This window comes from Biomphalaria glabrata, chromosome 8 (assembly GCF_947242115.1).
Source record: "Biomphalaria glabrata chromosome 8, xgBioGlab47.1, whole genome shotgun sequence".
NCBI lineage: Eukaryota > Metazoa > Mollusca > Gastropoda > Planorbidae > Biomphalaria > Biomphalaria glabrata.
Genome location: NC_074718.1, coordinates 18,494,091 through 18,519,374, shown reverse-complemented (window position 1 = coordinate 18,519,374; position 25,284 = coordinate 18,494,091). Strand labels below are relative to the sequence as shown.

The following is a 25,284-nucleotide window of genomic DNA, read 5'->3' as shown; positions in this document are numbered from 1 at the left end:
ACAAGACTCACTCATAATTTACATGTGAAAAGTTTATATCAGATAGTTTCTATTTAATGATTTGATTGACAGGGGAACAATGAGTGTTTGTGTCTGTTTGTCTTTGCTATCGGTGTCTTGTATCTCTTTTGTGATGGTAAAATCGCAAAATCCTGACCCAAAGGGTGATTTTTTATTTCTAGAATCTTTTTAGCTTTTTTAAGGATGTTTGTCTCAAACAGCTGCCCAAATGGGGTTTGTTTTTTTGCCGTAACTTTACCAGCAGCATTTAGGATTTTATGAAGTTTACTTTAATTTTTAATGCTCAGATTGCCATACCAGGCAGTGATATTGAAACTTAAAATATTGCAGATGTGAGCGTGATAAAACATAGACAAGGCCTTTTCGCTAACATTAAACGAGGACAGTTTTATCAGTAGTCGTAATCTTTGCTGCCCCTTTTTGCTGATATAATCAGTATTTGTAGTAAAATTTAGTTTAATGTCTAGGATAGTACCAAGGTTATTAAAAGTTTTCACTATTTCAATTGTCTCACCAGCTACAGAAACAATATCATTTTCCTTCTTTTCCCTACGAAAATCAATTATCATTTCTTTGGGTTTTTTAAAATTTAATAATAAAAAAGTAGTTTTAATGTGTTCTATTTTCTGAAATACTCATTTGCGTTTGAGCTCTCTGAGGGTATGTCAAGAAGAGCCGCATATATGCTCTTTTCTTTTTGATAATTTCCTGTTGTATTTTTGCAGTGACCCATGGTTTATTATTGGGGTATATCTTGATATTTTTAGTACTGATACACATGTTTTCACAGAATTTTGATGTAATTCATCATTGCTTCGACCCATTCTTCCAGATTTGAAGTGGTCTCTTTAAACAAATTCCAGTCAGTGCAGTATAGACAACCCTGTAGTTTGAGAATGTTGTCTTGAGTCCATTCTTGTACGTTTTTTTTTAATGATTTTTCCTTCTTTAAGTTTCGTGCGGTAAGTAGGCAGCAGTTGTACTGTTTTGTGGTCCGATGATCCTAGTGGTGGCTTTTCACGAGTGTGAATGCTCCTTTGATGTTACAGTAACACAAGTCCAGAATTCTGTTTTCTCTTGTTGGGCATGAGATGTGTTGATAGAAGTCAACCTTCAAGATGCATTAATTAAAATCACCCAGTATAATTATTGGTGCATCCGGTGACCTTGTCTGAAAGTCATGCACTATGTCAGCGATGATTGCAGCTGCAACCTCCGTCTTGGCTGTAGGTGGAACATAAACCAGGACTATGTAAATAACACCAAAGTCTTGTAGCAAATAAAAAGGTCACAATGAGAGCGCCAGTAGTTCTAGATCAGGACAGAACATTTTCTTTTTAACCGTGTAGTTGGTACAGTACTTGATGTTGATGTACACTCACAGCCCCCAACCTTTCACCCTTCTTCTTCTTAGGCTCAGCCGTTCTGTCAGATCTCATGCAAGATAAACTATCAACAGCAATCAGATCATTGTTGTCATCCTCCTCTAACCATGTCTCAGTAAACGCCATTAGACAACACATTCAATTAGTGATAATTAATTAATGTTTCTTTACACAGAAAAGGGGGATAATCCTTGCAGTATTGAAAGATGTAGCAGGGATTGTACAGAGATTTCCCTTATATAAGCTTTTTTTTTTTTAAAACTTTTTTTTATAAATTTTGTTGTTTTTTTTTGTTGTCTCTCAGAATGTAAGTCAAGTAAGTGACCTGCTACAATGCAAATATAAAATGAATACTAGAGTGTCTTTCAAAACATCTGACGGTAAATCATCAATATCAAAATTATATGATAACTTGTAGATGGGATACAAACCTAGCTTCAATGCTAATAATAGCTCTAAAACATAAACCAAAGACAGCCCACTAACACTAATAGTATTAATAAGTCTAACCCTGACTGTAAATGTAACTAGCACACAAAAAATCACTCTTAAAAATACCAGAGAAACCTTACCATTTCTCCATGTGTATTAAGACAATAGACACAGCCATTGACACATCCAACTAAAACATGATGACCAGTTGTGCATAATGAAGAAAACACAGGTTTATTGAGCTGAACACTCCAAAGGACATTTCCTGTTTCCTGAACAAACAAATATTCTGATCATGTGAAATGATTATCTCCTTGAAAAGGGAAGGGGATGTTTCACTACCTATGAGATTATTGTATTAAGGATGCGACAAATATTTAAATACAAAGTTTGTATTACTAAACATTTTTTTTAAACTTCAATATAAATTATATTATTATGTTTGTTATTGCCAATAACTGTTACTAACTGTTTGCTTTAAAGTTATGCCATCTCATATATCTTATCTCATTTAAAAAACAAATTATATGAAGGAGTGCAACCACCATCAGATATCGTTGTCTTTACAGACTCCCAATCTACTCTGCAAGCACTTAACAGCAGCACCTCAAAAAGCCCAAGAGAGTTGACAACACTAATTGTGATAATCCATCAGATGATATCAAAATTAAATATCAATATCACACTACAATAGATCCCTGGACATATTGGCATCATGGGAAATGAAAAGGCAGATAAGCTATCAAAGGCAGGTTCATCTATGGAACAACCAGATAGACCTGTTAACTACCTCACCCTAAGGTCAATGTTAGTCAACAATCACAAAGAGGAGTGGCTCAACCAATGGGCATCAGGAAACAGAGGCAGAGTCATGTGACTACGCCTAACAAACTGGACAGTATTAACTTCCTCCCCCACAAAGAACAATCTACAATTTTCCAACTAAGAACAGGACACACACCACTATTAAATTACCACCTAAGCAAAATAAACTCCACACAACTCCCCCTTTGCAGACACTGCGCCCACCCCTTTGAAACTGTAAACCATATCCTCTTTGAATGCCCCTCCCTAATTCACCTTAGGCAGACCCTACTTCCACTACAGCCCAACATAACCAACACCCTGTACAGCAGTGCTGAACAATTGAAGAAAACAGCACACTTTTTTTCCTTGGCACAGTCTGCAAAAGAGCTCACAGCTCAGCAGCAATAAAGCTGGCTAGAAGAAGAAGAATCTCATTTTATAAAAAAAATAAAAAAAAAACAGCTCTACAGAGAACAGCTAAGGCTCATAGTCAGATTCAAACAGATTCAAGTTTTAAAATTGATTAGATAAATCTAAATATACATCCTAAATACTAAAGGGCATAGTATCCCAACCATTTTTTTAAAAATATTAATAAAAATATTAGGAAGCATTCATTTTAGTTTTCACACTATGAACAAATATTTGAGTATATACAACTTATTATAATTTTGTATTTTTCTTTAATCATGACAACAATGTTAAGTAGAACTATCTCTATTCAAAATTTATAGTTGTGCACTATTACAAACAATTATACCGGTACCTTTTTTTTAAAAACAAAATTTTCATTAATGCCAAACATATTTTTGTATATGTATTTGTACCAATACATAGATCAATTTTAATGTACTTCTATACAAAGTTGTAGTTTTTATTTATTTTTATTTGATTGATATGGAAATTTCACTTTGAAATACAAAATGCTGTTCTTGTGCAGCTATATATCATAATTAAAAAAAAGGTGCACAACTCATTTCTAACCAGAGACAATGCAGATACTTGTCCTGCCAGAGTAGCAACAAAAAGCAAACACTGTGTATTGTCTATCACAGGTGAAGAGAAGATGCTCCCACCACAGTTTTGCTTCCAAACACATTTTTTTTGCTGTAGACAAAGTGTACAAAATTTTTGAAATTTATATCAATTTTTTTATCAAAATTTCTGAAATCAATCATCAGTTTCAAAATAGGTCTTGTTGTTTTCACCTAGATGAGAAATTGAACATTCAAAACAATTATATTTGAAGTAGCCAACCACCAGGACATGTAAGAAAATTACTAAATAATTAAATACTAAATGTAAGACAATGCACTTCTAAATCTATAGATATGGGATGGCTGCCTGGTCATGCGGTATGAGCAATGAACTGTTATTAAGTCATCTCGATGGTACCAGGTTCATGCCCTGCTTGCTGCCATCCCCCATGATCCTGCAGGAGGTTTGGACTAGGAAATAGATTATCTTCAACTCTGAAGGAACAGGTAAAACAAACAGCAACATATAAATATAAATTTAGTAGCTTACCCGTAAATACTAAATTTAAGACAATTTTCTTCTAGATCTATAGATCTTGTAACCTACTTGTAAATACTAAATGTAAGATGATTTACTTCTAGATCTAACAGCTTACCTGTACATGTAAGCAGTAGATATAGCCATCATGTGACCCACACAGAACATGTCTAGTCTTAGTGTCTATCACTGGACAACATTTCACCATATCATGTGTCTCAAATGTCCATTCAGTGTGTCCGCTTCTTGCATCTAGCACATAGATTAAGCCATTGTAACATCCTGTAGAATGAATCAGTTGATTACATTCACTAGTCTCTCAATGATGCCAATTAAATTACTAATGTAGGCACTGTCTACTCTTGACTTATGTGTGTCAGTCACACAACTCACCTACAACAATAAGACCAGCCTCAGGTTCAATACATGCTGAAGACTCTAACCTGTCTGACAATTGTTTGCTCCACACTTCCTGTCCGCTGTCAACATCTAGTGCACTGAACAATCCTGAGTGGGAACCAATGAAAACCAGAGTTCTGTCCCTAAGAAATATTCAACACAAGAAACTTTCAAGTCAAAGAAATATGACTGAGTGACTTGTTGCAAGTGGGGAGTAAGGGAAGCAGAACTCTATTTATCAAGCGTCATCAGATGTTTTAAATGCCAAAATATTGCGTTAGAACATTTATCTTTATTATCAACATGGTTATCTAATTACTAGTTGTTTCAGTGATGTCCCTTTGGTGCATTTATGATATTTAATGTACCCAAATATTGTGGTACTAATTCTCTATGTTACTAAACTAGTTCAGATTGCAGGTTAGTAATGGGGTGGCAAAGTGTTATGTTTGGTTGCAGATTTGAGAATTACAAATTTGAATAGAAATGGGTCTGTGATTATTTTTGTTTAGTCATGATCTACTTTGGACTGTGTTTCTAGAACCAGACAGACAGACAGCAGTGAATGGCATTGTATCACTCATTATAAGTCTTTAGACTTTTTAAAAGTTACATTCTATCTGAAAGTGAGTTGGACCTACTTGTATTCAACAATCAAAGGTGAGGCATCCACACATTTCTTTGTGTTGTATTTCCACTTGATCTCCAGACCCAAATGTCTGACAGAACCAGACTTAAGACCAAGTGTAGAACTAACATTGTTGACTACATTAGCCAGAACATTAGCTTGCTTAGAAATGCTGTGCATATTGCCTCCCCTTGATATTACATTCCTAACACTAACTGTACTTTTCAAAGGTTGAAATATATCTTCTATTGATGGATGTGAGTTTTTCAACTTCTTCTTTGTCAGTTCACCATTTGATTTTTCTTGTTCCAAATATAGATTTAGATCTTGTAAGTTGTCCTTCCCTGAGTCCCTGACAGCACCTGCACTAGTCACTGACTCCTGTGGAGATCTGATGAGATGTACATATTTTGTCCAGTGATCCACAAATGTCTTAAAGTCTCTGTTCACAAGCACATCAAACATGTGGCTCAGTTGGTCTCCATGCAGAGATTCTACAATATTGATCAGTCTCACAGCTGCCAGTGAATCACCTCCAAGTGACATAAAAGTATCAGAGGGATCAATGTGGCCAATTTTTAAAGACAACACAGACTGAAAAATAATTTTCAAAACCATTAGTAGATTTTTACAAATATTTGAAGCAGTATGTAATTAAACAAGGTAATTTCTCACAACAAATTAAGAAGAAAATGAGTTTTTTTTTTTATATCTTATAATTTTTTAATGAGTCGATATTGAAAAAAACACAAAACTTTACTTTCTGTATATTTATAAATGATGTACATTAAATTGTTTGTAAGAAATATTCAATTTTTTTCTTTCCAGTTTTTAATTACAAGCAAGAAACAAAACCAGCATTAGATTTATAAACAAGAAAGCTATGCATTGTGGGTGCTCAAAGCCAATCTGAAATTCTTTGATCACAGCATGGTCAACAAGGAATTTCATCAACCATCTTTGCATATTTTGGACTAGTGTGGAGACTAATAAAACTGCATTCACATTGGAAACTTTTAGGCTTAGCTTGAATTTTGTAAAACAAAATCAAATGTATTTCTAATATGAAAAAAAAAAAAAAGGACTTCCTCAATTTGGATGTTGCTGGATTAAGTTGGTTAAGAAATCTTTAAAATTCTAAATTTAAATAGTTTTTGTCAAGGAGATTTCAAATACAATAACTTGTAAAATGAATTAGTATTAATATTGGAGTATCAACAGTAAGAATGCCTGTGTTGATAATAACACTATCTGGACCAGACCTATGCCATTCCTTGTGATGGGTATTTTAGTCTGGTCTATTGGATGTTTTAGTGACATTTGTTACACGACTTTACTATCCATTATATTACTTTTATATTATTTTTTTGTAAAGTGTTGATGGAGATCCCCCCCCAAAGTAAAGATGACCCCCTCTTGTGCTGGCAATGGCCAAAGGAAGATGAACTGAATTTGTATATACCTACTAGGTATTGCTACTACTTTTTGAGTTAGGTTATTTTGTGTAAGTATTTACATGTTTACATTTAAACTTAATATTTCATGTTTGTTTGTTAAGTTGTTTTTTTTTATTTGAATGAGCCATTGAAAGCAAAACTACTTGGCCAGCCAGTGAAAGCAAAACTACTTGGCCAGCCATTGAAAGCAAAACTACTTGGCCAGCCATTGAAAGCAAAACTACTTGGCCAGCCATTGAAAGCAAAACTACTTGGCCAGCCATTGAAAGCAAAACTACTTGGCCAGCCACTGAAAGCAAAACTACTTGGCCAGCCAGTGAAAGCAAAACTACTTGGCCAGCCAGTGAAAGCAAAACTACTTGGCCAGCCATTGAAAGCAAAACTACTTGGCCAGCCACTGAAAGCAAAACTACTTGGCCAGCCAGTGAAAGCAAAACTACTTGGCCAGCCAGTGAAAGCAAAACTACTTGGCCAGCCAGTGAAAGCAAAACTACTTGGCCAGCCAGTGAAAGCAAAACTACTTGGCCAGCCATTGAAAGCAAAACTACTTGGCCAGCCAGTGAAAGCAAAACTACTTGGCCAGCCATTGAAAGCAAAACTATTTGGCCAGCCATTGAAAGCAAAACTACTTGGCCAGCCAGTGAAAGCAAAACTACTTGGCCAGCCATTGAAAGCAAAACTACTTGGCCAGCCAGTGAAAGCAAAACTACTTGGCCAGCCATTGAAAGCAAAACTATTTGGCCAGCCAGTGAAAGCAAAACTACTTGGCCAGCCAGTGAAAGCAAAACTACTTGGCCAGCCAGTGAAAGCAAAACTACTTGGCCAGCCAGTGAAAGCAAAACTACTTGGCCAGCCAGTGAAAGCAAAACTACTTGGCCAGCCAGTGACATTGAATAGAAACTTAAAAGCTCACAGGAAGTTATCAAAGATTTATTAGCACTAACCTAAATATACTTGATAAAGTTTAGTGAATTGAAAAAAAAAGAAAACAGTTTTCTCTTATTATCAAGTTGATGTCTAGTTAGACATTCATAACTCTTTTGATAGGACTTAATTCTGTCTTGCTGTTTTGTAGCCTGTCATTCTATTTTCTTATTATATAATGTAGACTATCATAAACCCAAACACACATATTTTGAACAGTATTAACCTTATCATGCATTAAGACGTGTTAAGATACTTAGAATGTGATTACAGCAGTTTTTTTTTATTTCATGAAAAGAGCTCATCATGTCTTGTTCAGAATGAGAGTGTGGTGACTTTTTATTTTTAGTGAAAACCAGATATTTTATACATTTTTTTTAATCTTAGAAAGTACCCATACCCCAACCTATATTCTCTACCCAGGAAATTGAGTATCTTGGAAGTTTATTTTTATTTTAAAGGTACTAAAAGTATATATTTTTTAAACTAGACACATTTTTTTTTTTTTTCTAAAGTTGTTTATTGATTTTTTTTAAATATTTTTTTTTGTCGATTAAATTTTTTTTTTAAATTAATTTTTTCAGAAAGATCTATCTTTGCTAAGCAATGGAATATTTTTCAAACTAGAAATACATGCTATTAGGTTAAGGAAGACATCATTGTGCAGCAGAAATACTAAATACAAGACTTCGATTTTACTAACATTATTGTTTCTAATTATTTTTGGTGCATAAGACAAAGAAAATGTTTGTATTAAGATTATGGAATCAATGTCAACCTACCAGCCATAAATCTTGAGCTGATTCTAATGGATTTTTTTGTAAACCGAAGCCATCCAGGCATTTCCTTTTCTTTGCCAACTTTAATAATTTTCTTTTGTCTAGTTTGCCTGAGAAGAAAAATGTACACCAGACATTCAGTCATGTTGTGACTGACAAAATTGTCAAAAGAAAATTCTTTTATTGACATTTTTGGTGAAGCTTTATTTTTTTTCCCTTTAAAAATATATAATTTTTTTTACTAATAATTAATTGAATTAGATATTTACCATTAGCTGTGATTGGAAGTCCTTCAGAGACATGGATAAAATGATCCGGCTTACAGTGACTGGGAAGGGCATCTTCTAGTGTCTTCATTAAGTTCAATTTTATTTCTGACCAGTGTCCATCTCCTTTCTTTTTACTTTCTGACTCTCCATATGTTAAGCACTCTACTTTCTCAGCATGGTCAGGTATAGGTGTGTCTGTAACAATAAAAGCCAATAACTGTTGGTCATCTAACTGAACACTGCAGTTGACCACACCAGGAACTGACCTTATAACCTGAAAGGAAGACCAACAAGTCATTCAAATTAATTATGTAATATCTAAAATTTTAATTAGTGCTATTGTTTCTATTTTATATTCAATTTTAAACAAAATTATTTGTCACTCTTATTGATTTACCTCAAATGTACTACTGTATATGTAGTCTTTAAATAGATGGTAGCAGACACATTACCTCAAATGTACTATCTATGTAGTCTTTAAATACATGGTAGCAGACACATTACCTCAAATGTACTATCTATGTAGTCTTTAAATAGATGGTAGCAGACACATTACCTCAAATGTACTACCATATATGTAGTCTTTAAATAGATGGTAGCAGACACATTACCTCAAATGTATTACCGTATATGTAGTCTTTAAATAGATGGTAGCAGACACATTACCTCAAATGTACTACCGTATATGTAGTCTTTAAATAGATGGTAGCAGACACATTACCTCAAATGTACTACCGTATATGTAGTCTTTAAATAGATGGTAGCAGACACATTACCTCAAATGTACTACCATATATGTAGTCTTTAAATAGATGGTAGCAGAGACATTACCTCAGTTTGCTAGAAACCTGAACAATATTGAAAAGGAAAAAAAAAAAATCTATTTCAAAATCAATTGGTACCATTTCAATGGCTGCTAAATTCATCCTTTTCCCCATTCTCTTCACTTGTTCATCCATCCTATGTGAAAAGACAATAGTCCCAGTTGTGGTCATTCTGCCCCAGTCTCCAGTATTGATCCACATTGTTCCAGCTTCCATTAGAGGTAGTTCATTGTTGATATAACAAAGTCTTTCTGAAGTTCCTGTTATTTACAACAAAAAAATTATTAAATTTTAGAGCCTTGACCTCCGACAAAGTGCCCAGATGCAGTTTCTGACATTCAGACTATCAACCATCATGTCCATTGACTATTTAATAGTTATCTTAATTGTCTTCAATGCTTGTTTAAATAATACATATCAGTATAATTAGAACCAAGATAACATTAACATCAAACATTTTTCAATGGCCTAATTATGAATGTAAACTGTCATGATTGCATATAAATTATATCCAAACTTATTATAAAAAGCCCAACAATAATAGTTTTTTTCAAAATATAAGTACAGTATAACAAATTAAGTCATTGGGCTTGCCACACGACACCCTGATTAATTGCCATAGAAACAGATGTACCTTACAACATCTGCCCCAAAAACCTTTAGGTCTGAAAGTAAACTTTAATTGTTACATAAAAAAAAAATTCAACTAGAATGGAAAAATTTCTGTGAGTGTGTATTTGTGAGTGTACTATACTAGCATGGAAAGATTTCTGTGAGTGTGTATTTGTGAGTGTACTATACTAGCATGGAAAGATTTCTGTGAGTGTGTATTTGTGAGTGTACTATACTAGCATGGAAAGATTTCTGTGAGTGTGTATTTGTGAATGTATGTATTTCTGTGTGTGCTTGTGTTATTACATTTAGATCTACACATTTTAAGTACATTCACTTGTCCCACATGTACAAATATGTCTATACTATTTGATGAATGTTAAGATGCTAATCCAACTGACAAAAGGGAAGTTTTTATCACTGCTACTGTAGATCCCTGAATGTAGGTTAACTAAGTTAAGCATGTAATTCAGTAAGAGGCATGTGGTATGGACTAATCTCCAAGAAGGAATGAATGAATATGTTTAGTTTCCTAAAAGCTAGGGCCAAGATTAATTTCTAATCTATATAATTATTAGATGTACACATTAGCAAAGGATATAAGTGACATATTAAAATACTTAGATTTAATTGAATAATTGATTTGTTTATTGATGTACTAACAACTAGAACTAATTGCTTCATTCAATAGAGTATCAAGCTCACTTAGGCCAACTCGATTATACTGTAAAACTGAAACCTATTATTGTAATTAGAAGATTAAAACATCTGCTAATTAAGAAGTTGGGTTGCAAAAAGCAAGAAATATAGAGAAATAGAATAGTGTTAAAATATTTCTTACCTAACCAAATTTCCCCTTCATTGATAGAATTATGTGGTTTAAGTTTAATCACTGTTTTATCTAAGGTTGTGCCAAGAGGAACATCATCTTGATTTGTTCTGTAACAAAAATAGAGCTAAACCTATAGGCTAAGCAAAAACTAATTCTTTCAAGATTTCAAGCTCTGGTAAGTGTCAAATATTATGAGTTGGTTATGTGGCCAGTAAATATATCTGACCAACCCCAACCACTTTACCAAACAAATATAAAATACCATATTTTTGTGCATACACATATACGCACACAGGTATACCCTGTGCAAATTATAAAAGGAAGTAAAAAACAAAATTGTTCAACCTGCACCCTTATATACCTTTATATACCCTTATATACCCAACATGTGCAAAGCATGAGTTGACATAAAAGTTGTTGCTCATCAGACATCTGAGATGTAATCATGCTCCAGTTATTGTTCCAACAAGCGATGCATAGTGCGCAACAAGCATGTGAAATATGAGCCTATGGTCGTATCTGTACACAGTGAACTATAGGTGGTAGAAAGAAAGTGTGTCCATAGTTTCTGTTATGGTATTTTTATGAGTAAAAAAAATCTTGTATACCTTACACCTTTGTAAAACCCATACCAATGCCATTCATTTGTAAAAATGTATATGACCCGTGGGTTATATATGCAAAAACATGGTACTCATTAAGCTAGGCATCGCAGGTCTTTGCCAAGAATTGACATTAGGACTTGTGGCACTGCAACATAAAGAGTCTGCATCTGACTATCTAGTTCTAAAGTAATTTTACCCCAAGATACAAGAGAGTTGTACCAGATAAATATTGAAATATTTTTGAGTATGGTTTAATTCAGCCTTAAGAAGTTCACCAATCAACTATGGCTGATTTTCCCTTTTTCTGGGCTTTCACTGCTGATGCTACTTCCAAGCAAAGAAGTGGATAATCATCTGTGTTGGATACTGCCAGGACATTTAGTATCTCTGTATCTCCTGAGATTTCAAAGTTCTACAACCCTGAACAGTATTCCACCCATCTTCTTATCACATCCTTTTCCTCAGTTAAACATCTATTGTTTTTATCTTGTATTGTGTTAGTTCTTCCTTGCTTTGATGTAGTGAGGTCCTTCACTAGTTATTACGCTTTTTTCCTGTCATTCCTGCTTAGTCCCTGCTCAATTTCTTGACACATCATCTCTGTCCACTTCTTCTTCCCTTCTTTCATTTTCTTTTTAATCTGTATGTTCACACTTTTGTATTTGTGGACATATTTTGGGTCATATAACTTTTACCCTTTGAGCTTCCCTTGTTTGGCACAGAGCTGGAGTATATCCTCTGTAACCCAGGGTTTTTTGGGCACTTCCCTAGTACTTCCTAGTGGCTGCTGTGTTTAGCGTATTGACTTTCGTGTCAATATCCTGGTCATTGAATTCCAAGATATTGAGGGCTGCAAAGCATCCTCCTATTTATGCTTCAATTAGGGCAGTTATTCGTGGGTATTTCCGCATATCCAGGTCAAATTTTATCCTGGTTGGGCCTTGTCTTGTTACCTTTTTAAATTTAATTTGAAGGTCATCATAACAAGGTCACGATTGCTTCCAATGTCAGCTCCAGGAAAACTTTTTGTTTTGGCCATATGTATGCTTGCTTCGAAGCCCTGCTGCACCATGATATAGTCTATCTGGTTGTGGTGTTGTCTGTTGGGACTGTGCCATGTGGTTATTCGCAACTTTTTGTGGCATCATAATGTGTTAGCCAGCAAGAGATTGTTGTACTTTGCAAATTCTAATAGTCGGAGACCTCGTTCTTTACTTGAGAGGTTACTGCATCTTCCATATGTGCCTTTCCAGGTTTTGTAAGAGTTGCTTCCTACTTTATCATTCCAGCCTTCTTGTACAACAAAGGATGTCCTTTTTCGGGACCTTATTGACCACTTCTCATAAATGCTCATAAAACTCTTCTACTGCCTCGTCATTAAATGTTGATATGGTAGTATAGGTTTAAAATATTTTAATGATAGTGATGCCTTTAAACGTGTGGAGATGAGTCGAATTATATAGAGTAACAGTTGATGTAGTTCCTGTGTTTAAGTAACCCCACTACTTGTTCATGAACATCTTGTGGTCTACTGTAATACAGTTTATGGCCCTCATCTGTTGTTATTTTACCTATGTTTTTCCAGCAAAATTCACAGAGTTCTATGATGTTGAAACAGAGTCTGTTCAGTTCATGTGTGAGCTCTTCAACTTTTCTTTTGTCTCTTAATGATCTCACATTCCTCTGTCAAAACTACTGCACTATTAGCCACATAAGCCATACCAGCAAAGTCCTGTTAAAAATTATTTTTAAACCATCAGACCTGCCTACCAAAAAAAGTCCAAATGCGTAACACTTACGGTCAAAATGCGTATTTTGGCAGCAGAATGCGTAACACTTACGTGATCCTCTATTTTGTCATATATATATATATATATATATATAATATTAGATGTCATGAATCATGATTGTAGATATCTAGTCTAGATCTGGATTCTAGATCTAGAATCTAGATAACTTGTTATACAGGAATAGGTCTAGCTAGTCATTACGTTATGATTCTCTACATTACCCTACAAACTAGTTATAGTATGATTTAGAATTTAGATTGACTAGATCTAGATCGATAACATCTACTATCATCTAGTCTAGATCTAGACTAGATTCTTAGTCTTAGTATAGAATAGATCAAGTATGAAGGTAGGCCTACGAAAGTTTGGATCTAGCGGATCCACGGCATCGGTAACACTTTTGAGCCCAGATCTAGAGTAGATTATATTCATTATATAGACATAGATCCAGATCTAGTCTAGATATCATCTCTATTGATCTAGATTTAGATTGTAGATCTAATTACTACAATGTCACTCAATGTGTTTTTAATCGATAGCTCTTCGATTTTTGTTTTATACAAATGGATACGAGAATCAGGAATGCACCAACATAATTAATTTCTACTTACTCATGAACTTACAAAAAAAAAAAAGTCACGTTGGTCAGCTACCTGACAGTACCAACCCGCCACTCCCTCACTCTCGCGTTCTTTATTTCTAGACATCTAATTGCTATTAAGTACCAATCAACGTATAGATCTGGGCACATTGTGTTCACCCCACCTTTTCTGTTTCGCCCCTCTCCCCACAGGTGGGCTTAGCGTGACCTCCGTGACCGCTTGTAAGCTAGTCTAGAGAGGAGAAAAAAAAAGCATACGAAATGCGTAACGCGACAGGTTAAATGCGTATTTGCGTACTGGCGGTCATTTTTGGGAGATTTTGCGTAACGAATACGCATTTTGCGTAACGGTAGGCAGGTCTGAACCATCTAAAACCAGAAGCAGACAAAATTTATATCAGAAAAACAAGCTGGTTTTAGACAAGGTCGCATCAGAACAGAACAAATCCTAAGCCTAAGAATACTCTGTGAGAAATACCTCCAGCACCAAGAGAATCTTTTGCATGTCTTTATTGACTTCAAGAAAGCTTCCAACATAGTATGGCATGGGGGCACTTTGAGTGACAATGGAAAAGTACAACATAAATAAAAACATACTAAAAGTAATCCAGAACCTCCACAAGAAGGCCACTAATGTGGTGTACTTCAACAATAATATTGGGGTGCTGGTTTAAAACCACAGTTGGAGTAACACAAGGCTGCCTACTTTACCAACACTTTTCAATTTGAAAGGATAATGGAAGATTCTCTCAACAGCTATGAAGGTACTGTAAGCATTGAAAGAAGAAGAATTACTCTTGTGCTTTGCTGATGGCATGGCCTAGCAGGGACAGAAGAGCTAGCTGACTTGCATAGTGCATAGATTTGCATAGACAAGACTTCTGCAGCATATGGTGTGCAAATAAATGCCAAAACAAAATTTCAAATTATGACAAATAGCCAACAGGACTGGACTTTCAAAGGGGTATCAGCATTGGAAGAGAAAAGCTTATAAGTTTTAAATACCCCAGAGCTATTGTCTCAGATGAGATAACCAAACCCAAACTACTGGCCCAAATTGCATAGTCCACAGAAGCACATGCAAAACTCAAAACAATATGGAAAGAAAAGGGCTTAGCCTTCGACACCAAAATCAGACTGATGCATCATAGCCACATTCTTATATGCTTGAATGTGTCTTGAATGCTGATTGTAGATCTAGAGAGGAGGATCCTAGCAATGGAATAGAGATGCTACAGAAGAATTCTAGGTATCACATTCAAAGACCGCATCACAAACCAAGAGATTATAGACAGGGTTACTACAGCAATTGGACCCCATGATGACCTGCTAACTATTGTAAAAAAAAAATGCAAATTAAAAATCTAAGGTCACATTACAAGGTCTTCTGGGCTTGCAAAGACCTTCCTTTAGAGAAAAGTACCAGAAAAAAGAAGAGGCAGACAGAGAAAGCAATGGAAAGAGATCATAAAAGAATGGATGGACAGGACCTACCACTGAAAGAGGTTCTATCCAAGGCAAAAGACAGAGAGGAATGGAAAAAGACGGTCGACCAATCTTGTGGGGTGCCCCAACGGTCCAACTAAGGGCTAGGTGAAGGTGAAGGATACTTACAAGATATCAGTGATGTCAACCAGATGACATGTAGCCCAACATGACATTTCTGTGACACCATACAAATTGTACAGTTGTGTTGTCTTGTTGTCTTTGCTTATCCAGGTCATCAGTTCTGAGAACTCAGGAAACTTTTCTCCACCCAGTGCCAGAACACGCAGAGGTAACTCTGACCCAAGTAATGTAGTCTGAAGTCTTGAAGGTGATAATGTTCTCATAAGACTTGGGGTAGCCTAATGGTTAAACAACAGATTTAGTACAAAAAATTGGTTTAGTTTAATGCTAGGTACAATCTTAGACTTGGTTTTTATCTTCTATCTTAATCAAGTTTTTTGGTCAATTCAGAATGTGAATTACAATAGGAAAATTTACTTCAACACATTGTGCTAGAAATATTTGATTTGAAAAAAAATCAATATAACATTATCTTATCTTATATATTTCTTCAATAGAAAATATAATTACATCCTATGTGTATTTGATCTTGTCAACTGATTCAGACAACCCGGTTTGTACTAGGGGAGAAGGAGCACTTCTATGAATTTGAAATGAGAAATGTGCCTTTAAATTAATTTGCATAGCTTTGTTGTAAGCTCAAGTTCCTTTTTCAACTATAAATAAATAATGAGACAATTTGGTTGGACTTATCTTGATTGAAAAAATTTCCTAAACCTTCATAGATAGGAATTGGCCTGTTCTATGAAGCTGCAGATAGAACTTCCTGCAAAGCTGACTAAAATGTGCAACAAGGTACAGTGTTGAATGAAAGAAAAAAGTGAAGAATTCTCATTGTTCCAGACAAATGGAATCAGCAACAACAACTTGAACTAAACGATACAACATACTCATTCAAGTCACCCTTAAGTTATGCTCATTTATACTAAGTTTTTTGGAAACAGATATTGACTTTCAGACAAGAAACAGAAACAAAGTGTGTCATCTGTGAAGAACTTGGGCTCATGGCATAGAATCCCAACTGCTGCTGGTAAGGTCATTAGCAAAAAACAAACCCTACTTGGGCAGCTGTTGGAAAAAAAACATTCCTAACATAAGAAATCTAAAAGTTTTAAAAATAATTAATCACCATTTGGGTCAGGATTTTGCGATTTTACCATCACAAAAGAGATACAAGACACAGATAGCAAAGACAAACAGACACAAAAACTCTTTTGTCCCCCTGGCAATCAAATTATTAAATAAAATTAAATTATCCAATATAAACATTTCACATGTAAATTATGAGTGAGTCTGGTGTGAAAGTATATTTTGGTTTTCTATAGTTATAATTTTTGTTAGGTGTAATGCATAAATTGTAAGACAAATTTCCTTATGGATAAAACAGATTATTATGTTGTCATGAGTATCATTCTCTGGTACTGGTCAAGTTTCACTAAATAGAAACAAAATTCACTGTACTCCCTTTATCACTTAGGAATTTTCTGGTGATGTGGCAGGTCTGCAGTAGTACAGTCCTTTGACAGGCAACGAGAATTTTCTTAGGAATGTTAATGGCCTTGAAGGTATCTGTAAGGTCAGTTGTCATTATTCCCTCAGTTGATGTAACAATGGGATATATTGTTATTTTGGATAACTTCCATAAATGCTTAATCTCCAAGCCTAGTGTTAGACACCTTATTTATATAGATTAGTTATTTAGCGACGCACCATAGATGACGCATATTGAACGGGACTAGTGACGTTTGGGATATGTTGGGTTAGAGACCGGAAAATCAGTTAGCGATAGAACACTCCAGGGTAACGACGTGTTTAGTGACAGAGACTTCTACTGTGGCCTTTTATCAGAATAAACCTATGTACAATTGTTCATCAGAGTCGACTACATCTCTTCACTAGTTAAAAACCGATGTTGATTGTTTTGTCTGACTTGTTGGTCAACTACACGTAATACACCCGAACAATTACATCCAAACGCTTGCAGAGTAATTGGTTGACTTCAAGACAGCCTGAACTAGCAACATCACAGTGGCGACCCCGAACCTCGAAGCCGGACCCCTGATGAAGCCGAACATCGAACCGGACCGGGAAGCAGAACGTTTACTCAGGTGAGGGTCGTGCACTCGAAGTTATAAAGTTTCATCGGAGTACGGCTGAACACAGCATCATCGCAGAGTGACTTTGTTCTAGATCTACATGCAGTCGTCGCCTGTTTGATCGCACGTTCAACGAGCCGTTAACTCAGGGTGACCTTCGTCAGGACAGTAATCATCGCAACGTCTGGTCTACTTAACCAGTATATTATCAAAGCCTGATCTTCATATACTGAATCGACCTACAACCAGAGAAACCGTTCATTCATAACGGGTGAGAGATCGTTAGTGAACCTGTTGGACATATTTTTTTTTCTTCGTCGTAGGAGCCACATTGAGTATCAAGTTTTACCTCGTCAGTTTCGAGAAGGACAGTTTGCCCGCTGTCAGAAGTATTGTGAGTACTACAAGTTTGGTAGCTAACTAAATCGAAACCGCTCTGTCGTCTTACCCTTGGAGAGATTCTTGTGGAGCAGTTTGCTCATTGAACCGGTTGCTTACCACTTTTATAACGGTCACTGTGTTTAACCTTTGGAAGGTTAGTGAAGTAATATTTATCAGTACTGAACATTGATCTATGTAGTATTCGTTAGTCTAGACGATATCTAGACGTGCTGATATTGAAGTTGTGGAAACAGCTACATCCACTTAATTTCGTTGAAAACCGTTAATCGTGTAACGGAACGTCGTCGGAGGTGACCTTGGTTTCACCTAGTCTACATTGGACAGTTTGGTCTAGTGAAGCAACGTACAACAGCAAACTTCGTCGTACTACCAGAGTAGCAGCAGAAGCAGTGAACTATTTTAGAGAACCGTTATTCGTCAGCCCAGATCAAGTCATCGTCAAGAAAGTCGTTATTCGTCAGCTCAGATCAAGTCATCGTCAAGAAAGCCGTTATTCGTCAGCCCAGATCAAGTCATCGTCAAGAAATTCGTTATTCGTCAGTCGTCCAGATCAAGTTGCCGTCAAGAGACTGTTATTTGTCAGTAGTCGTCTACACAAGTCAAGTCGTCGCCAGAAGAACCGTTAACCTATTCGTCAGTAACTGTGTACACAAAGTCGTCGGAACTACACATACGGTCATCAACAGTCGCCGAAGGAACTGAAACATTTTGCTATGGCATATCAGGACATCTGTGGCATTACGTGGGATACTGGTAGCACCGGAGAACAGAGTCAGAACTGGAAGAGAGGCAGTGGAATTTGTTGTGATCTAGCATATTCGGGAGTCCGAACAAAGGGATCTTTCTTATCAAAAGCTAAGTGCCATTTTTCTTATTAGTGTATGTTTAGATTGCCCTTAGAAATAGATTTTGTCTAAATTTGGTATGTTAGCCTGAGTAAAATCAGGTGGTGCTGAAGCCTTAAACCCGTTCGGGGTAAAGACATAATTTAGATGAAAAACTATATTATACGTTTAGGATTGTAATTTGTTTTGTTTGTGTAAACGTCATATCCGTTGTTGCCTAGTTACTTCGTGACGTTATCATTGTGTGCCATATTGTCATATCCCAACCCATAGCGATAGTCTCATTTAATTATTTCATTTGTTTATATTATTTTAAATTATTTATTTTTATTAATTTAATTAGATCTGTATTTTTTTTTTCACTTAATGATAGAAAGTACGGGTAGGATTCTTTTACTGTGAATCAGACTAAAATAATTTTAGTTTGAGCGGTTAAAATCAAATATGATTTTGCCATGAGAATAATGCCGAAACTGGCTATGTAGTCAAACACTGTCGTCTGGCTAAATTTAGATCTACAAATTGTACATCTCTTTGATACATTTGATTATCTAGACTCTAATTTGAAATATTATTAATTGAAAGATGAATGAAGGTAGTACATTCTAGATATATATATATCTTGTTGAAGATATATTTGACATTGTATACACATATTTATTTCGTATGGTTAAATAAAACCATAATCTACTCTAGATATCTAGACTCTAGACAGTCTTTGAATTTACTTTAGACACTTCAGTCATATCAAATTTTAAAATTGATCATAATCATAGTTATTCATACTAATAGTCATAGTGCTCTTGATAACTATAGATCTAAAAGGTATTATTATACATACTATAATCTACTAGATTTAAATTTGTGTGATACTAGATCTAATATACAGATCTGAATATAACTCAGACTAGATTTACTCATTTACTAAATCTATAGATAGAGACATAACACTTAAAACTTGTATAAAAGCGTGTAAATACTTTTAAAGTATAGCCATAACCAATATAGGCTAAGTAAAAATATATATAAAATATAAAACACAATGGCTACATCATCATATGTGGACCTTAAGGAGGTTAAGGAAACAGCTATGCAGGATGGAAAGGCCATGGAGTTAAAAGGAAAGGACTTAGCAGCTTATGTACAGCAAGTTGTGAGGGAAGAAACAGAACGTCAGAGACAAGAAAGGATCAGAAAGGAAGAATATGAGAAGCAAAAAGAGGACCAAGATAGGCAAGACAAAGAGAGAGAAAAAATTAGAGAACATGAAGCTAAAATGGAGAAGATGAGATTGGATGCAGCACAAGCCAGAGCTCAAATTGAACAAGGAAATAACACAAATAACTCAAATAATTATACCACTCAAAGAGACAACCCTAATTCACAGACATGGCTAAAGAGAAAGATACAAAGTTTTGATGAACAGAAGGATGACATTGGTGATTTTCTGAAAAGATATGAGGCAAAAATGTCTACATTTAATATGCCTGAAGAAGAGTGGTCTGAAATACTGATAGACTTTGTTCATGGTCAAGCTCTAACAATATGTCAAAATCATGACCATCATATTGATGATAGCTATCAAGTTTTGAAAAAAGAATTATTGAATGCCTATGGTCATAATGCTACAACTTTTAGAAAGAAATACTTTGACAATATACCATCATTAGAAATAGAACCCCAAACTACCATTAATATGGAAAAGGATTTTTTCAATAAGTGGGTAAAATTAGAAAAAGTGACAAACTCTTATGAGGGATTAAAAAATTTTATTTTAGTGGACAACTTTGTAAATAAATGTGATCCTCAATTACAATCTTTTATTAGAGAAAGAAACCCAAAAAATATAGATGAAATAACAGAGATAATGAGAGTATACAAAAATGCCTATCCAAATAAACCATTTTCTGATAGGGATAAGAGCAAAGTAGACTTAATAGGATACACCAAAGAAAATGTTGATAGAAGTAGAAATAGAAACAGATCAAATAGTGGAAATAGAAAATATAGTGAAATAACCTGTTTTAAATGTCAAGGAAAAGGTCATATAGCAGCTAACTGTAGAAGAGGGAATAGTAGGTCTGGAAGTAGAAATAGATACAATGAACAAAATAACAGTAGATATAGGAGTAGAGATAGGAATGACAGGGAAAATTATAGAAATAGGAGTTACAGTAGGGAATACAAAAATAAAGGTGCAGATAGGGTATATTTCATGGAAGGAAATAGGAACAATTTTGCAGTGTACCCAGGGTTTGTAGATAGAATTCCGGTGGAATTAATCAGAGATTCAGGTTGTAACACTTTGGCAGTAAAAACTAAATTTGTCAAACCTCATTGGTATAAAGGGTTTACTAGGAAAGTAGAATTAGCAGATGGCACTGTAAGGGAATTTAAAGCTATAAGGGTGTACATTGAAACTCCATTTTTCACTGGTTATTGTGATGGCATTGCAATACCAGAAATGAGATATGATATGTTAGTAGGAAACATAAAAGGAGTTAAAGAATGTTCAAGAAAAGAATTAGAAGACTGGCAAAACAAATACAAAAACATAAGACAAAATCATGAAAACATAGAAACACAAAATATAACAAGTATGGTAATAACAAGATCAATGGATAAACAAGATGAGAAACAGGAAAATACAATAAATGTAATAAGTAATGATAAAGAAAAAGAAACCAGTAATATAATACAAATAGAAAATACAGATGTTAAGGAAAGAGAGATAGAAAATGAAACACAAAATAGTCTTGAAACACAAATATATCAAAGTGAAAAAGAAACAACACCCAAATTTGCATTAGAACAAATGAATGACAATATTATTGGGAAAATTTATTCAAGAATATCAGATAAAAACAATAATAATCCAATGGAGAAATTTTGTATAGAGAATAAAATATTTTTTAGACAAACAAGTAATGATAATAAGAAAATAAAACAACTTGTCTTACCACAGAAATATTGGAAAGATGTTTTAATCATGACACATGATAATAATTTAGCAGCACATAGGGGAGTAAAGAAATGTTATAGGAATTTGTCAAAACAAGTATTTTGGCCCAAAATGAAAGCAACAATAAACAAATACATAAACTCATGTGACATATGTCAAAAGAGATCTAACAAAAGCCTAGTGAATAAAGCACCTATTCAAGAAATGGATGAACCTACAGAACCATTTCAGAAAGTATCTATTGATTTAATAGGTCCTTTAATTCAAACTGAAAATAATAACAAATACATTCTAACAGTAATAGACATGTTTAGTAGATACCCAGAGGCAATCCCATTATCAAATACAAGTGCAGAGAATATCATTAATGCCATAACTCAAAAAGTAATTACAAGACATGGTATACCTAAAATTATATTGAGTGATCAGGGATCTCAGTTTAAGTCAGAACAATTTAAGAAATGGACTAAACAATACAATATACAACACATATACTCTTCGGTTTACCACCCAGAGAGTAATGGTTTATGTGAACGATATGGTGGTTCATTAAAAAGATCACTAACAAAGATAATTCAGAATAATCAGAACAAGTGGGATCATTACATTAACTATGTACTATTTGCTCATAGAAACAACATCCATGAAGCAACACAATTTTCACCATATGAAGTAATACATGGAAGAAAACCCAGAGATGAATTAGATGTTTTTAAAGAAAATCTAATAGACAATGAGAATAAATTAAATAATGACAGTGAAACAACAATCACAACAGAATTGAAAGAAATATGGACTCAAGCATATGACAACAATAAGAAGTACAAACAAAGTGCTCATGAGAATCTAAATAAGAAAAGACAATTGAAAACACTAGAAGTAGGAAATAATGTATTAATATTAATAAATGACCTGAAAAATAAAATTGGTAAACAATGGAAAGGTCCATTCAAAGTGATAAAACAAATTAGTGATGTGAATTATCAAATTGAAATAAATGGGAAAATTAAAACATATCACATAAATAATTTGAAACTGTATCATGATAGAGAAGATGAGTTGATACAAAACATTCAGGAGGAAATAGAAAATAAATTTTCAGAAAGAGAAGAATGCTTAATGATAATAACAAATGAAAATCACAATGAAAATGATATTAAGGTAATAGAAACAAAAGAGAATCAAACTTGGCAAAAGATTAATCTTAATAATTTAAATAAGGAAAAGTCAAAAGATATAACTAAAATAATACAGGAATACAAAGAAATTTTTTCCAGTATACCAGGAAAAACTAATATTATTAAACATGACATTAAAGTAACAGACTCAAAACCTATCAAGCTTAAACCATATAGAATACCGCTTCATTTACAAGACAAAGTAAAGAAAGAAATAGACAATTTACTAGAATCAGGTATAATTGAACCATCAACATCTCATTATGCTTCACCAATTGTGATAGCCAAAAAGAAGAATGGAGATATAAGGTTATGTATTGATTATAGGAAACTTAACAACATCACAGAATTTGACCCATATCCAATGCCAAATATAGAGGATATTTTACATAAATTAAATGGAGCAAAATTTTTTACTAAATTAGATTTAACTAAAGGTTATTGGCAAATACCTTTAACAGAAAATGCAAAACCTTACACAGCATTTGTAACACCATATGGTATTTTTCAATGGAATTATATGAGTTTTGGATTAGTAAATGCACCTGCCACATTTAATAGAATGATGAACATGATAATTGGAAACAAAGAAAATGTTATTTGCTATTTGGATGACATATGTATTTTTAATAATAGTTGGGAGGAACATTTGATAGATGTAAAAGAAGTGTTCAAAATAATAAAAGAAAGTGGACTTACAATTCAAGCAGAAAAAGTAGAAATAGGATTGGAGGAAATAATTTTCTTAGGACATAAAGTAAATAACAACATGATTAGCCCTATTGAAGATAACATAAAGAAAGTACTTAATATTGAAATACCTACAACAAAAAGACAAATTAAAAGCATATTGGGAATTATTACAGAAAGTTTATAAAGAACTTAGCAGAAATAGTGAATCCATTAAATGACTTACTTAAAAAAGGAAAACCTCAAAAAGTAGTTTGTAATGAGGAATGTGTGAAAGCTATTGACAGAATTAAAGATGTTTTTAGTCATGAATTAATATTAAGACTACCTGATAAAGACAAAATATTTTATGTCACAACTGATGCATCTGGTAATGCTATTGGTGGTTGTCTAATGCAGAACTATGATAACTTACATCCTATATTATATGTAAGCAGAAAACTGTCAGAGGCAGAAAAAAAATATAGTGTCATTGAAAGAGAAGCCTTAGCTGTAATATGGGTAATTACTAAGCTAGAGAGCTATTTAATAGGAAGGAAATTCATATTATTAACTGATCATAAACCTATTCAGTATATACAACAAAAGAGCATGAAAAACAGTCGTGTTTATAGATGGTTCTTAGCACTACAGGAATATAAATTTGAAGTGAAAGCTATTAGTGGATCTGTGAATATTGTAGCTGATCTATTGTCTAGAATGACATTGAAGTGAAATAATTTTGCAAATAAACTATGATTATATTGAGTATGTAATATATATTAATATATTGACACCATTTATATGTTATGGAAAAGGGAGATAAGTAAATTTGATGTTAAGCATTTAAAAGTAAGTATGGATATTTTTTTTTGTGTGAATCATTTCATATATCATTGACGAAAGTTAGTTCTATGGAAAAGGGTGAGTATAAAAGAAAAATGGACAAAAGCGTATAAAAGGGTGGTAAGAAAAAATTTATTGAATATGTAAATAAAGTCTATAATTGTTTTTTGAAATGTTGTATTTTATCAGATTACTGCCAGTGAAGAACATTTGTAATGTATGACGTGCCCATAAGATGTCACATTTTCCTCCATGATGAACTGTGTACTAATGAAGATGATTCTGGAATGTTATGAACATTGACATTGAATATGAAGAACTGTCAAGTCAAGATGAAAATGTCAAGATGAAGAAGTCAAGATGAAGATGTCAAGATGAAGATGTCAAGATTTTATGTTTGTGGTCTTCCCCTTAAATTGAAAATGCCCTTGTAAGACTTGACAGTAGTGGAAAAATATTGACATATTTTTTTTTCAAGGGGGGGAGGAATCTGTTAGACACCTTATTTATATAGGTTAGTTATTTAGCGACACACCATAGATGACGCATATTGAACGGGACTAGTGACGTTTGGGATATGTTGGGTTAGAGACCGGAAAATCAGTTAGCGATAGAACACTCCAGGGTAACGACGTGTTTAGTGACAGAGACTTCTACTGTGGCCTTTTATCAGAATAAACCTATGTACAATTGTTCATCAGAGTCGACTACATCTCTTCACTAGTTAAAAACCGATGTTGATTGTTTTGTCTGACTTGTTGGTCAACTGCACGTAATACACCCGAACAATTACATCCAAACGCTTGCAGAGTAATTGGTTGACTTCAAGACAGCCTG

The 25,284-nt window shown here is 34.1% G+C and overlaps 1 protein-coding gene and 1 long non-coding RNA gene across 7 annotated transcripts in view; one reads left to right on the top strand and one right to left on the bottom strand.

Annotated features, from left to right (window-relative positions):
- Positions 1-25,284, bottom strand: part of LOC106054670 (beta-alanine-activating enzyme-like) — a 37,204-nt gene that overhangs the window by 1,671 nt on the left and 10,249 nt on the right. For all 6 annotated transcript variants that reach the window (XM_056037722.1, XM_056037724.1, XM_013210645.2 and 3 more), the window contains 10 exons: positions 15,495-15,727; positions 10,894-10,991; positions 9,519-9,700; positions 8,617-8,890; positions 8,351-8,457; positions 5,201-5,781; positions 4,554-4,702; positions 4,279-4,442; positions 3,630-3,752; positions 1,979-2,110 (listed from right to left, as the gene is read on the bottom strand). In XM_056037722.1, coding sequence (XP_055893697.1) covers positions 1,979-2,110; positions 3,630-3,752; positions 4,279-4,442; positions 4,554-4,702; positions 5,201-5,781; positions 8,351-8,457; positions 8,617-8,890; positions 9,519-9,700; positions 10,894-10,991; positions 15,495-15,727 — 2,043 coding nt within the window. The remainder of the gene's footprint in view (positions 1-1,978; positions 2,111-3,629; positions 3,753-4,278; positions 4,443-4,553; positions 4,703-5,200; positions 5,782-8,350; positions 8,458-8,616; positions 8,891-9,518; positions 9,701-10,893; positions 10,992-15,494; positions 15,728-25,284) is intronic.
- LOC129927670 (uncharacterized) lies at positions 17,554-25,142 on the top strand. Its single transcript, XR_008779312.1, has 2 exons — positions 17,554-19,387; positions 24,637-25,142. It is a non-coding gene; the product is annotated as an uncharacterized LOC129927670 (long non-coding RNA).